A 17263-nucleotide genomic window follows, 5' to 3' on the forward strand; every position below is an offset into this window, starting at 1 on the left:
CATGCACTGTTTCTTCGGTTTGCTCTGCGAGTAGATTGCACGACCCTGTCGCAAAAGCTAGGATGGATTTCAAACCTTTATCATCAGGTGTGCGCGCTGTCCTGACATGCGAGTGACAAAAGCAAAAGTCAACGAAATGGAGAGCGCGCAAGAGTAGAGAAAGACATCTTAAAATAAAATAAATGAAAACGTCTCCAACATCTCCCGAACTGCTCCCGCACATTTCCCCCTGTTGTGTGCGAATCAGTGCAATAATGGGTGCGAGCGCGTCTTTAGGTTGTTTGTTGGCTTGTAATCAGGAATGCTATGTGCATGGGTTTGTGAAAGAATTTCGGGAACGTTCGGGCACAAATGGTCATGTGTTTGATACAGCTGGTCTGCAAACAGTCGTGTTTGTGCACTTGACTCACATCTTTGTTTCTACATCTGCCTTTGGCGCGCGCACCACTGCTAAATCCACTGCCGTGATTTAAACTGAACTCAGAATCGATTCTGATTGTTTTGATAATCGATTCAGAATCGTTTTAGTATGAATTGCAATGCATTGCTGAAACGATTTTTTCCCCCCACCAAATTGCTATCTTTAGATGATCTCTGCTGGCCTTGAAGTGTTCTAGCAGCTATACATTAATGAGCGCTCCTTGACAAGGTGGTAGACGCGTCATTTTTAAATCCCAGGACATCAGAAGTTGTCGATCTGGACGCTGAACCTTAACCCCTGGGTCTCTGTTTACTTGTTATATGCTATTAAACTAATAGGGGCGTCGTGTGTCTGAGTATATACTTAAAACTAGGAACCAAAGAGCATAACAAACTTTGCACACAAGTCAACACATTTTCTTTTATGGGATAGACAGCCAGAGCTGCATAACCTCAGTACATTCAATATTTTTCTACATTTAATCTGTATAAGGCCAAATATAATGCAATGCATAACAAATGCAGAATATGACGCATATAGGCCTATACTGTTCTGTTGCCTATATAGATTATATCTGAGGGCAAACCATTGCAGGTGCATTTTTATTTGTAAAAATGATCACAAAGCAACTTAACTTATTTATTTTCCTCTCTCAAGTGACACGGTGGTGCAGCGGTTAGCACTGTCGCCTCACAGCAAGAAGGTCGTGGGTTCAAACCCTGGTTGCCCCGGCCTTTCTGTGTGGAGTTTGCATGTTCTCCCCGTGTCTGCGTGGGTTCTCTCCGGGTACTCCGGCTTCCTCCCACCATCCAAAAGACATGCAGGCTAGGTTAATTGGTGTCTCCAAAAAAATTGCCCTAGGTGTGGATGTGGAGGTGAGTGTGAGTGTGAGTGTATGTCTGTCTGTGTGTGGCCCTGCGATGGACTGGCGACCTGTCCAGGGTGTCCCATGCCTTTCGCCCAATGTTAGCTGGGATAGGCTCCAGCCCCCCGCGACTCTGTACACAGGATAAGCGGTTGACGATGGATGGATTAATATTTAATTTATCTGAAATATTTGATTTTGATTTGATTTATCTGAAATATTTGCATATCTACACGTAGGCTACTGTATTCATGTAGATATGCAAATAGATACGTTAAAATAAGGCCATAACAACCATAGACCCCCCCCCAATATTCATTATAGTGGTCTACTGATATGGGGGGTTTCCATAGTCGATTATTAATTTATTACAGTTGGTCCTCCCAATCCGGAATATGTGGTTACATCCTTGGTTATCTGACAGGATGCAAACAAAAAGGTTTATTCAAAATGTGACATTTATCCTGCATTCCTGTTGAGTAATATTAGAGTTAGGCTTTCATAAACTACACAACATGTTACACTTTCTAAGACACATTTTTCATTGGGGGATTGCCTTGTTTCTCAGATATCAGGCTCTCGTCATTTAGAAAAAGGAAGAAGAATGTCTCAAGCGACATGGCTTCCCAGGTTCCCCCAGAGATACTCCATTGTGACCGCCAGGAAGCTCTCAAACCTGCAAAGTATAGAATGACAAGTCTTTTTTTTTTTTTTTTTGCTATACAATTCAAAGGCATAGATCTCTGTTATAGCTGCAAGAAGTCACTCTTTGAGAAGCTAAAACCCGGATTTAATTCTTAGCACTTTATATTTATAGAGACTAGGGATTTTTAAAAATGAGTCCTTGCTTGCTTGCTTCGATTTTTATTTTTAAATGCACTTTTCCTAGATTATGTCACTTGAGGCAGTTTAGGAGAAAGAGGGGGATGGTCCCAAGAGACAGTCCCTTTTTGCTGGACTTCAATACCTATGCGATCACTTTCACAGTTGGGCTGAATATATCTGCAACCTGGAACAGGATGCCTCATTCACCAACATTAATTAAACTCTGTATAATATGTATTTATATAACATCATGCTGCTGAATAAAGAGTAATGCACACTAGAACTTAGCATTTAAGTAGGCTAAACTAATTAATTAAGTCATTAATCATTTACAGTGACATTTGTCTGCATCTTGCACAGGAAACTAGGCCAAATAAAGTCCAAGAAATGCCAAATACAGAGTTGTTTATGCTTAAGAGTAAGACAGAAATATATATATATATATATTTTTCTTATAATTTATTGGTGACATTCCTCCAGATTTTTAGCTTTCAGTGTTGAACAATGCATAATGCATTACTCTGCTTACAGTGCTCCATACATATGACATTTATCAAAACAATGTCTCAGAGTTGATGCCATTATATTTAGACTCACATTTGCATTAAGAAATAGGAAACTAAGGAGTCTACTTATGTATACGGGACCAATTGTTCACATGGAATATTAAACATGACAGTGTTTATCTAGCCATTGTGACCACTACGTTTTCATGTTTCAATCTCTTTTGAAGAAAAGTCTTTGACATTTGGAAGTGTAGAAACTATGTCATCAATAACTTAAAAACATGTGAACAAAATAAATATGTATTACATTAGTAATAAAGTACTCCTGATTGCAGTTTACTGAACAGTAGCCTATCACATGTAAGTTAAAAAAGCATCTGTTTTATGTGTATGTTTCTTTGTTTTCTATTTTATACTTCAGTAATGAAAAAGTGCTTGTCTGTACACCAACTATGAAAGCCGTAGTCCAATAACATAACACGTCATCGGCAATGTCAAGCACTTGTACGACATCCTAAATCATGATTACAAACATTTACTTTTATGTTATTTTGCTCGAATAAAAAAAGTAAATGACTGTACAACTATATACACGGTAATTACATGTCTTGTAAAAGACTTAGAAAAGAGCCTGACATGGTGCATGTCATAAAAAGAAAAAGACAAAACTTTCAGTAGTGTTAATTTTGGTCACAAAAACATATTTGGACTGTCTATCTCAGATGCTGGTGTTTTAAAAGTGAGAAAAAAAATATTTCTCTTCATGGAAGCCCGTCTTGCCAGAAATCGGCACATAATTCCCCCAAAAGGTTTTCTTGTAATTAGTCCTCTCCCAAGGCGTTCCGTGACTCTTTTGGTCTGACTCATATTTCTGATTCTTGCTGTGGCTTTGGATCTCTTCTCCATCTGTCTGAAGAGAGTCTTAAATGTCAGCCCTTCTGTGGCCCTTGGAGCCCCTGTGTCGCCGTCTCCTGCGCTCTGATCGACCCACAGGGACTTTGTGAGCACCTGTCTGATGTCGCTGGCTCTCTCTGAGCTTGCGTACCATCTCATGGTCCTTGTTGCCCAGAACACGGGGCAAAAAGAGGGAAGCTTTGTCCGTGCTCCGTGTCTTAAAGCCCCTCCTGGGCCGACCCTTTCCATTAATGGACACGTACCACTGCCTCTTAGAACTGGCACGGCGCTTGCCACCTTCTGCGCCGGACCCTGCTGGGGGCGGCTGGGTTGTTGCATGGTGCCTCGATGCATAAGTGTTATAGCCTAGCTCATGAATGCGCTCCAGAAACTCACACTCTCGGTTGAAGACTTCCTGAAAGAGTCAAAATGTGGCGTTAGAACTTGTGATTCTTACCAAAAGAACTGAAACTCAAACTCAATCTTTTAACCATTTTTAAGTTATTTTCAAATGAATGGGTAAGCTATTATGTATCATGATCTTTTTATCTACCATCAGGGTATGTTCGGTCTGTGACAAGGTGATTCATTTCACCCACAATTTTGAAAAAAATTAAATAAATACTTTTGATGTTTATTTATTTGAGTATTTAATTATTTGCAGAAAGGATATTTAACTCTACACATTGATTGCACCCACACAGTTACCTGACAAAAGTAATGACCATATCCTTGGATGAGGTTATCACCCTCTGGTGACCAGAAATTTAAGTGACAAGGTTCCCAGAAACAAATCCCAGTAATCAAACTCTCAGTAATTTAGAAGCATGTGGGCACACTCGTTACGCATGAAAACACCACCATGTGGCGATAGCCTCAAATAGCCCCTACATGTTATCTGATCTTAGAGCAAGCCCAATTTCAGCTACTTGATTTTCCGACGTGACATAACACTTACCGAGCCATACAGACGGCCTTTCTCATTCATAGCCAGGTATCTTCCTGAAAAAAGGCCCTTGATCGCCACCACGCCAACATCCACAGCTGTGATCTCGAGTATGCCTAGAAAAATGACGAAACACTAATTATTGCGCATGCTGTAGAAATGGCATCCTGCATGTAAAAACATTCCTGCATTGTTATATTTGACCATAAACTGCTAATAAATAGCCCCTATGTAAAATGTATTTTCAGATGGAATAATGATCAAACAAAACAAAAAAAAGTTAGTTTCAATAGAAAGTCACATTTAGTGAGAGTTTAATCTTGAAGTGTACCTTTGGGAAATACAGGTTTTATTTATCATGAATCTACCTATACACTTACTGTACAATGTAACATATATTTAATAATTTGAAATGGGTGTGTATCTTTTTTTTCATTATGACGTATTTTAAATGATGTTTCGTATGCGGTTGCGTTTTATTTTCTTTATTTTATATAAATAGGCTGAAGGTTTTGCGTTGATTAATTCACAATCTACACAACCATACGATGTCAGGTTAGATGTATCTAAACGCCTCTTTAAGAGGATGTTTATCCATCCCCTGTTTCCACTGATTAATGGCTCTCCTCGTTCTTCTGTTTCGAATAATCATCCTTTACGATGGATAAACCAACACACACTCACAGCGAAGTGTAAGTCATTATGTTAAACCGTCTGTTCAATCCTGTTTTCTTATGGTAATGCCCATGGGCACTCGGATTTAACTAATTGGAAAACTAATACAGATAAATGCATTAGTCTACAAAAAAAAAATAAACCAATTCGTTGACAGTGAATTGCCTTTTCCAGTGTAAGCAATCCAAGTCACGTAGAGTCCAAATAATGGAATATCGTTACCTTTTTACTTTTATATTATGTTGATCCATTTTAAGAAAACGCATTTGTTATTCACTTTAAAGCTGTGTTCTGTATGTGCTGCACGGTCCGTAAAGACGTTTCGATCGTTGGATTTATCTCCATTTTATTGCGTTAAGAATGTTAATTAGTATTATAATATAGTAGTATTATATTCCCCCATTTCACTTATCAAATACATTGTGAATGGGATACCTGGATGTTGGATGTTAAATGCAAAGACACTAGTGTCGGCATTCGTTTCCCTACTAAGTTGTCCCATTTTCCAAGTTCTGCCAGCAAATGTGCTATTCGGTTCAAACACACCGCCCGGAAAAATTGACATTCACAAATACTAAACGGAATAACCGTGTACTCACTGTAAGGGTTATTTTCATCCAGAGATCCGTCTATTTTTCCGTTCGGGTGAATTTGCAAGTGATATTTCGTGGCGCAGTAAAGTTTTCTGCGTCTTGGAGCTCCCCCGAGGTGCTCGTAAACCCCGCCGCGTCCGCCAGCATCTCGCCGCTGCCTTGGGTCACACGCCTGGCCCCTGGCACAAGGCGCCCTTGGGGTCCTGGTCAGCCTCGGAGCCAGAGATTCCTGCAAACTTGGATCCAAGAAGCTCAGTAACAACCAGAGCAGAATTATAACCATTGTGGCATGGCGGGATATCGGCAAAAGCTCGCTGGAATAGAAAGAGATTGCACTCGGGGTCCCATCAAAGAAGTCCCATTTGCCAGTGGCGCAAAGCAGTGATCCAGTTAAAAATAAAATAAATAAAATAGCGTTAAGTATCCCTCTGTCCTCTCTTTAAACTGTTTGGGGAGAAAGCCTTGGTCATCTGAAAGAGCAGGCTCGGTGACAACAGCATGCGTTCGCCTCGTTGGTGTTCATGGGTTCCTCTCTGCTCTCCAAGCAGACTGTATCTGAACCGAGCAGGGTGAAAAACGCCAGTCGGATTCACAGGGAGGCTGTCGTGAGATCTCGCTGATCGACAGTGTGTGCACAGAAATAAAAGAGCCCTCCTTCAACAATAGCCTGAACCCCGACCAATTGATACAAAGGAATAGGGGAGGCAAGGTATCAGTCTTGTGTGAACCAAGAGGTTGCAGCGTGGATACAATTACACAGCCACTACACACGGGTGGCTTACAGTGGAAAACCGCACCACAAAGAGAGAGAGACATCCAAGGGTTGCACAGTTTCTCTCTCTCTCTCTCTCTCTCTCTCTCTTTTTTTTTTTTTTTTAAAGGGAATTATACAATGTGGTATTTAAGGATGAGCATGATTGGCCTCTGGGATAGCCACTATCAATTCCGTTTTCATGGCTGTTGACAAATTTGAACAGTGATGATGACACATACACACGTGGCTTTCAGTGATGCACATTTATGTATGGGATGTTTTTGGGACCCTTAAGTTAATAAAACCGCAACTGACAGCACAAAACGGTCTCTGGAGAAATCGCATGATAAATAAGAAGGGAAAAAATACATGCATTTATGCAGCAGACAAATTGATTTTGTACGATTTTTCATTTGATTAAATGCAAAATAATCACCAGCAATGTAATCCTTTTAAATGTCGCAGTGCGTTCCTTGAACCAAAATAATTCAGGCACGCTTCACACTCTTTTCTTCAGTCCGACTTCAATAACATATTTAGCTACATGTGATTGAACCAACACACTCGGCGAAATCGTCAGTATTTGTACGACTTTTCAAAATTCGGCTAATTCGTATGATATCGTGCAACTGCACTCCCATAACTCAACCATTCATTCAAGTGCCTGTCTCAGGTATGTGTATAACCTATAAAGCACAGTTAATGAGGGCGGTCATAATTCTTTGAGGAGCACAGACATTTTAAGCCATTTGAGGACAAGAAATCCATGTACTGTTACCCAAAGTCCTGGATTCAAAAATAAATACAATAAAATCCATTCTCTCCCAAACTTATTTATTTACAAAGTTCCTTCTTGTCCTAATCAATCTATCAGGCCTGGAAAATGAAGAGTTGCCCACGGTTACTGATGTGCACCTTCCCTAAGGTAACTGTGACTGTGAATGCGACTCAAACCCCTACAGCTCCTGGTGTGTTGTTGAAGCTATAGTGGGCGGAAGAGTAACACACAAATGACTTCTGCCTAAATTGCTTCCATCTCGGTCGCATTATGGTTACCATTCTCGTAATTAGCACCATCATCTACAAATCTCCATGCCCTTTGGCGCAACACCAGCGCATGCGATCAACCTCGTGGGAAGGAACCCCTTTTCATTTGTCTTCCCTTGCCATACATCACAAGGCGTCCCTGTTTGTCACAAAGTTTTGTACGTGGTAGTAGCCAAGCTGTTGCTCGTAATAACTTATTTTTCGCGCTGTAGGCCCAGTGTGTGTCAGACCAGACATAGAGTAGCCTATATCAGCCTTCTGATGCACATCATGCGACCGTTTCTGAGAGAGACTCTCTTGATGTGGTTTGATCCCGACAGAGGGTTGCATTTCTGATGTGGTCGGCTGTTTCTTTCTGGAAGTATTTTAATTACGGCCCACAGCCGCCCACAAAGCTGAGCAGTAATAATCAGTATGAGAGAGAGGGAGAGAGAGAGAGGCGGGGGCTGTTCACTCAGGATGTTGCCGATTATTCTGAATCTCAACGGTTAAATTGCACCATGTTAAAGTCATTTTCCTTATCATGCACTCATTTATCACTTTACCTCCTTTGTGACCCTCTGCTGCATAAATTAAGATAGCCTACTGTATATTAGCTAGAATATGGAAATATCTTCTTATCTCTTTAGATTTCTATAGATCATATGAAATTTGAACCTGTAAGGTTTTTTTTAAACATATTGAACAATAATGCATGCACTAAAAATAGCAACATTTAAATACACCAGTTATTGCTAAAGCTTTGTTTTATAATAGCGATGTCCGATTCGCGAACGAATTGTTCTTTTGAATCGATTCTTTAAATGAGTCAATCGAACTCAAACTCAATCGATTCGCAAAGCTTTCATAGATCACCTAATTGTAAGGGAATAAAACTGTGAAATGCCAACAAAAAGGTTGCATTTCTTATATTAATAATTTATATTAATGATCAATATTGGCAACACTGTTGATGGTCATGTTCTTAACAATGTTTTTAAAAATAATGTTGAAACAATAAACATTTAGAATAATGCAATCTATACTAATAGTGAAAATATGGGTATAAACAATAATAACAATAATAGTACAAATAAATAAATTAACTTAAAATTCAGCGCGTGATCATCATAGAACACGTTTGAGCGATGACTCGTTTTTGAAACGGGTTTAATGAAACGATCCGTCCGAACGAACCGATTTGCTAAAATGAATCAGACTTCACAACGCTTTTTTTTTAATTTTTTTTATTTGAATCCATGAAGCAACCCATATTCACACATATAAAACTCTCCCACAAGTACATTTATAATATAATATGTATACTGTATAATGTTTTAACGGGGCAGTGGTGGCTCAGTGGTTGAGGCTCAGGGTTACTGACCAGAAGGTCGGGGGTTCAAGCCCCAGCACCACCAAGATGCCACTGTTGGGCCCTTGAGCAAAGCACTTAACTCCAGGTTGCTCCGGGGGGGTTGTCCCTGTAATAAGTGCACTGTAAGTCGCTTTGGATAAAAGCGTCTGCCAAATGCATAAATGTAAATGTAATTGAACACTTTTTTAAAAAAATCCTTTAAACTGTGCAAATATGCAGTTATCTTAGAGTCTATACCTGATCTAACCCTTAAAAATTATTTTTGTTGGTATGACTTAATATAGTCAGACCGAATCAGTCATACTAAGTCATGTTTTTGACTTGAAACAAAATAGTTCCTCTTAAGAACGTTTTATTCTCTAGTTCTTTAGAAAACCATCCATGCACTGGCGCAATACACTGATCTGAAGAACCTATATGGTAAAATGGAGAGCTTTAATATCCAAAGAACCATTTAGCCAATGCACTGAAAATAAAGAGAAAACATTTTCTTTCTTAAGAATAAGGTATTTGCTGAACCTCGAACAAAAAAGTAGCTGCAAAAAAAAAAAAAAAAACATCGAAGAACATGTAATTTGTTTAGAGTGTAGCCTACATCTAATTGTCCACAAAGTTTAAGTGCTAATTTTTCCCCAGCATTCAACAAAGCTTAATTGTCACTGGTCTTTTTTCTGGCTCCTTTGCAGAAAAGGAGGTACCACAATCCAGACCATATCAAGCTGACCTCTGAACCTTTTCTGCTGTACTTTTTCTCATGGCATTGGCTCTTTTTTTAGTTTTTTTTGTGCTTTTTTTGCACGAGTGATCTGAGAGCCTGGCTAGAGCCAGACGGGAATGCCTCTCGTCCCCTGACAAATCACTGTTGAGCCCCTTTTGTCCGGGTTCACTTTGATCTCACCTGCTTGTCAGGGGCTCAGAAAGAACTCCCGTACAGTCCCAACACACTGCAAACAAATTGGCAACCACTTTATTCTCATACCTCATTACCTCAGGTTGCTTTGGAAAAATGTTAACCCCTTTAAATGCTCTATTAGGACAAAGCGTTTTCGTCAGTTTGTATTTGAGTATTTCAACTATTTATGGAGTGTTTTGCTCATTCATGGGATTTTTTTAATCTTTTGCCAAAGAGCCCTCAACAGAAACCCCATAACCCACACAAACCTATTGGTTTTTCAGCAGATCATTGGAAGGAGAGATTTATAGGATGATTTTAAGAGACTTCATAAATGCTGGCCGTACTGCCTCATTGCACCTTTTCCATTTCATAGCTTGCTAGACGTCAACAGTTTTGAATTCATTTCTGAGGGGCAAAGACACTCCCAATTTATCTGTCAGAGTCGAACATGCTAAAGAACATTTTTATCTGCTATGAACTTTTAACACCCATAGTACTGATTTCTGTTCCAAAGAGACAGATTATCTACCTCATAACATACACATTTCATGAATCTCAATGATGGCTCAAAGTGATTTGCAAGTAGCACTCTCTCTCTCTCTCTCTCTCAATTCAATTCAGCTTTATTGGTATGACAATTGGAGTATAGTATTGCCAAAGCATTTTAAGGTTATATATATAATATATATGCTGCACACTGGTGGTGGTTGAGGAGATTCCCCCTATACTATGTAAAGCGCTTTGAGTGCCTAGAAAAGCGGTATATAAATGTATGGAATTATTATTATATATATATGCAATATAGGAGAATATATACAATATGAATGAAATGTATACAGTGAATTAGGCATGTCTAACAGTGTGAATGGCAGACACTTATTTAGCATCTAGTGCGGCTGTGCTGTCGTCTTTAATAATAATATTAGAGTTGCACCTGGGGTCTCGCTCTCTTTCTAGCACTCTCCGTTTTAATTTCTCTCTCATACTCTCTCTATTTCTCTCCCACAGTTATTCTTGAAACGAGATCTCTAGGTCTTCCTTATACCTCTGCAGCCCTTTGATTTTTAGCCGCAGGTCTCAGATACCTTTTGGGAGGACAGAGGATTTCTCTGCACCTTCCAACAGTAAAATGATTGTGGTGGCCTGTAACTATATAAGGCATCAATGGTTGTCACACTGAGTGCTCGGGATGCGAGGGAGAGTGTGTGCTGAGCGATGACAACTGCTTGCGAAACAGTAACTATCAACACATTTTTCTAACAGATGCAAATGCGTTTTTTTAAACCAGTGAAAAATAATAGCATGTCATATTGTTTTTATACGGCAAAACCGATCAGTTTCATGCACTATTTTTTATCAGCATCTTGTGTCACTCTGGTATAATACAGTAAAAATTAAAAGACACTCAAAGGGCCTTTTTGGGGTTCCTCAGCTGCCACACCATCAGAACCCTTTGGAAATCCTCCAGGCACTCATTCAGTTCTCTGAGAAACATACTCTTTGCTGTTAACTTATTTAGTTTTCTCAATAACTTTAAAGAACTCTAAAGACCATCAATGGCTTTGAAAAACTGGAAATACACAGTAAACTGAGCAAAAGTCTAAGGCTCGTTGTATTTTTCACAAAACATTTGTCTTATAACAGTTATTTGCATTTATTGTATCAGTTGGAAATATACATTTCAACATTCCCTTTGCAAATAGAATTGAATAGAAGAAGAACAAGGAGCCCTACAACAGACGTTATGGCCCCCACAGAGTGCAGATCTCAACATCATTGAGTAAGTCCGGGATTATATGAAGAGACAGAAGCAATTGAGACAGCCTAAATAGATAAAAGAACTGTGGCAAGTTCTCCAAGAAGCTTTGAACATCCTGTCTGGCAACAACCAAGAAAAACTGTGTCCAGGTTTACGTATGAGACTTAGTGCTGTTTTGAAGGCAAAGGTGGTCACACCAAATATTGATTTAGCTTTTTTACATTTACATTTATGCATTTGGCAGACGCTTTTATCCAAAGTGACTTACAGTGCACTTATTACAGGGACAATCCCCCTGGAGCAACCTGGAGTTAAGTGCCTTGCTCAAGGGCCCAACAGTGGCATCTTGGTGGTGCTGGGGCTTGAACCCCCAACCTTCTGGTCAGTAACCCTGAGCCTCAACCACTGAGCCACCACTGTCCTTTTTATGTTTACTTGACTTTGTAAACTATTTACAACATTATTTTTGAAGACACTGTGCAACATTTTTCACAAGTGCCTAAAACCTTTTCACAGTACTGTATATTGAAGTTTCTTGAGTACTTAACTAGGATATTTGAGGCTCTTTTAAAGGATGTCTGGAGGATCTCCATAGGGTTCTTGTGTGGCATGTGAGAAACCCCAAATGGTGCCTTGAGTATCTTTTGGCAACTTGTAATAGTTTGTGCAAGATGGCAAAATTATAAGACATCCTACAACTTGGCTCAAACTAAAAGATGAGACTTTTATTCCCCTAGACACCAACCAATCAACCAACAGAGTTTAAATCGATACAATACATGCATTGTAAAAAGCCTCCTATCTATGTAACACGTAATGCACTCCTATCTAACACCTGCAATACTCTTTCCTCGTCTAGTTCCAAAACCTGATTTCTTTCTGCAGTGGTACATAAATTTTATTTTCCAATTGAAATCATGGTTAGGTTTAGGGTTTGGGTTAGGGGTTAAACTTGTTGGTTTGTTTATTTTTCTCTATAGAGTATGAGCCAACTACGACTTCCTACAGCCAACCCAATCTCATGACAAGTCCTAGGAATAGTACAAGATGGCAAAATCACAAGAAATCGTACAAGTTAGCTCATACAAAACGTACAAGTTCTACTGTTGTGTACCACGGAAGAAAGACAAACAACAATACAACAGGTGTCTTTTTATTGCACAAAGAGTAGAATTTGTTCACAGACGATTCCATTATTAAAAGAAAGTGTTGGAGAGGATGTTAGAAAAAACATTTTATGCGTGAATTGTATTGATTTGAAATTGTGTTTGTTGATTAGGTGTTGTGTACAGTATGTGAACAAATGTCTTAAGTTTTCGTATGCGTTAAGTCATACAATATCACACTATTATGCCATGTCGTAGGAATTATAACGATTTGAAGCACCTCTAGGCACCCTTTCAGTTCTGCAAAACGTACTCTTTGTTCCTGCAAGAACTCTAAAGTCTGTCTACATGTACTCTAGGAACATCAATAGAAATTGCAAAAGCCTCGAAGCCAAAGGAGCCATTGACAGTCTTTGAAGTTCTTGCAGGCCCAAAAAGAGTACGATTCTCAGAGCAGTTACTGGAGGATCTCCAGAGGGTTCCTGCAGTTTGGCAGATGGGAAACCCCAAACAGTGCCTCGAGTATCTTTTAATTTTTACAGTACACCGTGCCCTCCTGCTCTCTCCAGCGGTGCAGGACAACAGTGTGACGCTATTGCTGAACAGCACACTGCTTATACCTTCAGTGACGAAGCAGCTGCCAATGACTCATTTGAAACTCAACATGACACCTAATTTCCCTTAAATATAAGGCCATTGACAGAGGGGATGGCATCCCCAGCAAGGGCCAGTGCATGTGAAAGGGCCATGTTGATTGTGTAAAAGATGGATGGCAGAGGAGTGTTTGCTTCAAACGGCATTGTTCCCATTTCTCCTTTTCAAATCTTCATGGCAACATTTATATGGACCCTCTCTGAGCTTTTACTTCCAGATAGCTTTTGTTCTTCTCTATACCTCTTTCAATATGCTTGCACATATGCGCTGACACACATTCAACATGCTTCCCTTTTCTTTGCAATTACTTGGATCTGTTTTGTCACATTTTAGGTGCAATTCTAAATTAGTTAACCATTTTTCATTTGTAATTACATTTGACTATCTTTAGTATTTTTTAATTGTAGTTTTTTTTTTGCTTGTTGAATTCATTCTTAATTTTTATTGCACAAAGAATGACAAAATAATACCACAGTTTTGTCTTACAATGTAACTAATAAGGTGAGACAGCTGAAAAAATGCATAATATTCATAAAGCATATAATATAATATATATATATATATATATATATATTCAGAATATGCATAGATGTATATATTATGTACAGGGCTGGACTGGGAAGAGAAATCATCTTGGGATTTTACATGGCAACTGGCCCAAAAGTTGTTGAGCGGTGGAGGGGGCGGGGGTTTTCTCTGCTCGCCGTTTTGTGGTCCATTCCGCATAATGGACCACGGCGGCTCATTTTTGCTTATCGCGGCCCATTCGGCAAGTTTCGCGGCCGACCCACCGGCATGTTTCCCGCTGGCAAGTCCACCCCTGATCGGCCCCAAAGTGCGTCGGCTCACCAGGAAAATGCCCGGTATGCCAGATTGCCAGTCCAGCCCTGATTATGTATGTATATCTCGAACAACACAAAATGTCTTAACATTACCATGTAGTAGGTGGGTTGTCATGTGGGAAAGTCTCATTTGTTGGTCTAAAATATTAGGGTCACAAATGCACTAAAATATAGAAATTGAATATGCATGAATGTCACAGATGTCCCTAATAAACCCTATTTGCTTCAATACCTAGAATCACTAACCAAAGTGCAAATGTGACATGGCTTATGTTCATATTCTTATAGTATGATAAATAGGAGCAGTGTTTGTGGTGCTGCCTGTGCTAACATAAGTGAGCAGTACAGCAAGGGTGATGACAGAGCTCATAGTGACCCAAAGAGGGCCACGTGCCGCTACCGCACCCCTGTCACTCCCAGGATCAACCCACAAGACTAAGCTCACAATCAAACTCCCCCGACATCAGTGTGTTTTCACTATAGTTGCCGATCCCTTCTAATGAGTAACAGTGAATAAGGATGGCCAGGTCATTCAATTCAACTGAATTCTTTAATGTGGTTTTCCACCAAAAAGAGTGAGCGTGCCACACTTTGCGAAATTTGGATGCTGACAGAATCCTGTACGGAAAGCTTATTACCATTGTGTCATTTGTAGATGGCAACAAGACCTCTTTATGTTAAAGACCCCATGAATTTGCTTAACGAGTACAAGTTTCTTTCCCGTTTTGACGCACTTTCAATTATAACACCAAGTTTGGGCGGGACATATCGAAGGGCTTGTCCCTTTTTTAAAATAGCCAATAGACTTTAGTTTCTATAACAGTCATTAACCATGATTTGCTACTTGCTAGTCGGTTTGAGGTGGTATTAGGGGTGCGGACATTCTCATTCTGCATTTGGTTGGACAAAAATCTGTGTAGTGCAAGATGAGCCATCAATATTTTTAGCCGTTTTCCCAGAAGAGAAAGACTGCATATATTAAATGTGAATATCTGCTAAAGGTAAGTTTTGATAACTTTTAGGAGCACACTTGAAAGACAGGCTTGCGGTCCAAATCGAATAAATCAGCCTTTGATGGGTACTTTGAAGGGAGAACATTCATGATATGCATGCTGTAAAAACGCTTCAAACAGAATTTCCATGATAAATTACTCAAAAAGTGAGTTCCGAATAACCCTTATTTTTGAGCCCCACACCTTTTAGACCTCCTAACCCACACAGGATGGTAGCGAATAGGGCATATGGACGCACCCAAGATGTCTTCAAAGCTAATTGACATAGCCTTAAAATGCCCGTTCTCATGAAAATGACGTAAGTGTGGCAGAAGTTCCAAGGTGAAATGTCTACTGCACCAAAAGTGATTCAAATGTTCTCCTACACAGATAAGGTTTTTTAGGTTAACACTCTTATCGAGTTCAATCAATAAACATACCTCCCTACCCTAAACCTTAAATCTAAACCTAACCTATAGTGTAATAAAAGCTACGACACAAGTGTGAGCTCATGTGCCGACTCGCATGCTCCTTATGACTCGTAACATGATCCCTTTCATTGCAAGCACAACACGCTATCAGTCGAGCTAACGCGCAAACTGATCGCGCATGAATAAGCTTGTAAATGTAGTTGGTTACGTAATGCGAATATTCTAATATATCACCTTACTGGTCATGTGCTTTAGTAAAAGTGTCAAAAACCCTCGAAAACCCTCTCTTTGATAAAATTAGTTCACATGTGGAGACAGGAGATGCATTGAGACGCATATTAATTCCAGGTGTACACAGCAATCTGTCACGGCTGACCTCTTGTGATTGGATTACCCAAGGTGGATGTTATTACCAGGTGTAAACAGGGCCTAAAGTAGACTGTATTTCCCCAGAATTATGAATTAAATTGCTTCACATGATTTAATGTATCATATTGCTTGCACAACCAGAAACTGAACATGATTAGAGCAATTTAGATGTCTACTCGAAGAGTAAAAAATGTACTTGACACTAATTGTATTTACTTCAACATATGCTTACATGACAGCCTCCACTGATTTGTTCATAGACATTTGACCACTAGAGGAATTTGAGTGAAACTCAACAACCCATGGTCAAACAAATATCACTATTTAAGCGGAAAGGTGATGAATATACAAGGTCAAGTTGAATACTCATACTGCCGTTGTGTGTCATTAAGTTAGTACTTTGGTTCATTCGGAGGGCGTATTGAATGGTCGAACTCAGATGTATGTATTTGTTGTGGATTGAGGTGGTAGGAATGATTGAAGGTGTGGTTGAATATTTCTGCACATCTGTTTCCAGGATCTGTCCACACACGGGTGACAAATCACAGTTCTACACAACCTCTAAACCTCAACAAGAAATGAGGCTTGTACACTTTACATCCATCCATTATGACATCATAAAACACTGCTGTGGAAGCCAGGCTGAATGTATGGCTCTCAGCAATGACCATGAAACTGGATATACTGCTTTATGTTCAGCAGATGTGGGGGGTGTAAACCTTCTCTCTGACCCTTTTCTCCAAATATTCTGATTTGGAACTTAAGTGTGTTTCTTGGCTAGTTGTAGATTTTTTTATTTTTTTGGTATACTGTATTTTAACTCGCAGTAAGCCTTGTAAATGAATCACTACCATGCTGATAAAGTGCCATCCGACCATTGACCAATCAGACCAGTGAAGTATTCCAGAGAGCCGTGTACTAATGTTTTCAGCTACTAATGTTAAAATATTCATTGTTTCCAAGGTATAGACAAAATATGTAAACAATATACACTCACCTAAAGGATTATTAGGAACACCTGTTCAATTTCTCATTAATGCAATTATCTAATCAACCAATCACATGGCAGTTGCTTCAATGCATTTAGGGGTGTGGTCCTGGTCAAGACAATCTCCTGAACTCCAAACTGAATGTCAGAATGGGAAAGAAAGGTGATTTAAGCAATTTTGAGCGTGGCATGGTTGTTGGTATCAGACGGGCCGGTCTGAGTATTTCACAATCTGCTCAGTTACTGGGATTTTCACGCACAACCATTTCTAGGGTTTACAAAGAATGGTGTGAAAAGGGAAAAACATCCAGTATGCGGCAGTCCTGTGGGCGAAAATGCCTTGTTGA

The 17263-nt window shown here is 39.6% G+C and overlaps 1 protein-coding gene across 1 annotated transcript; it reads right to left on the minus strand.

Moving 5' to 3' along the window:
- Window positions 1-3019: 3019 nt before the first annotated feature.
- Window positions 3020-6384, minus strand: LOC127651031 (fibroblast growth factor 3). Its single transcript, XM_052136736.1, has 3 exons — window positions 5732-6384; window positions 4470-4573; window positions 3020-3926 (listed from the first exon to the last, which is right to left on the minus strand). The coding sequence occupies exons 1-3, from the start codon at window positions 6006-6008 to the stop codon at window positions 3540-3542; spliced, it is 768 nt and encodes a 255-aa protein (XP_051992696.1). The 5' UTR covers window positions 6009-6384; the 3' UTR covers window positions 3020-3539.
- Between the last annotated feature and the right edge of the window lie 10879 nt (window positions 6385-17263).

Source organism: Xyrauchen texanus, chromosome 1, assembly GCF_025860055.1.
Source record: "Xyrauchen texanus isolate HMW12.3.18 chromosome 1, RBS_HiC_50CHRs, whole genome shotgun sequence".
Taxonomy (NCBI): domain Eukaryota; kingdom Metazoa; phylum Chordata; class Actinopteri; order Cypriniformes; family Catostomidae; genus Xyrauchen; species Xyrauchen texanus.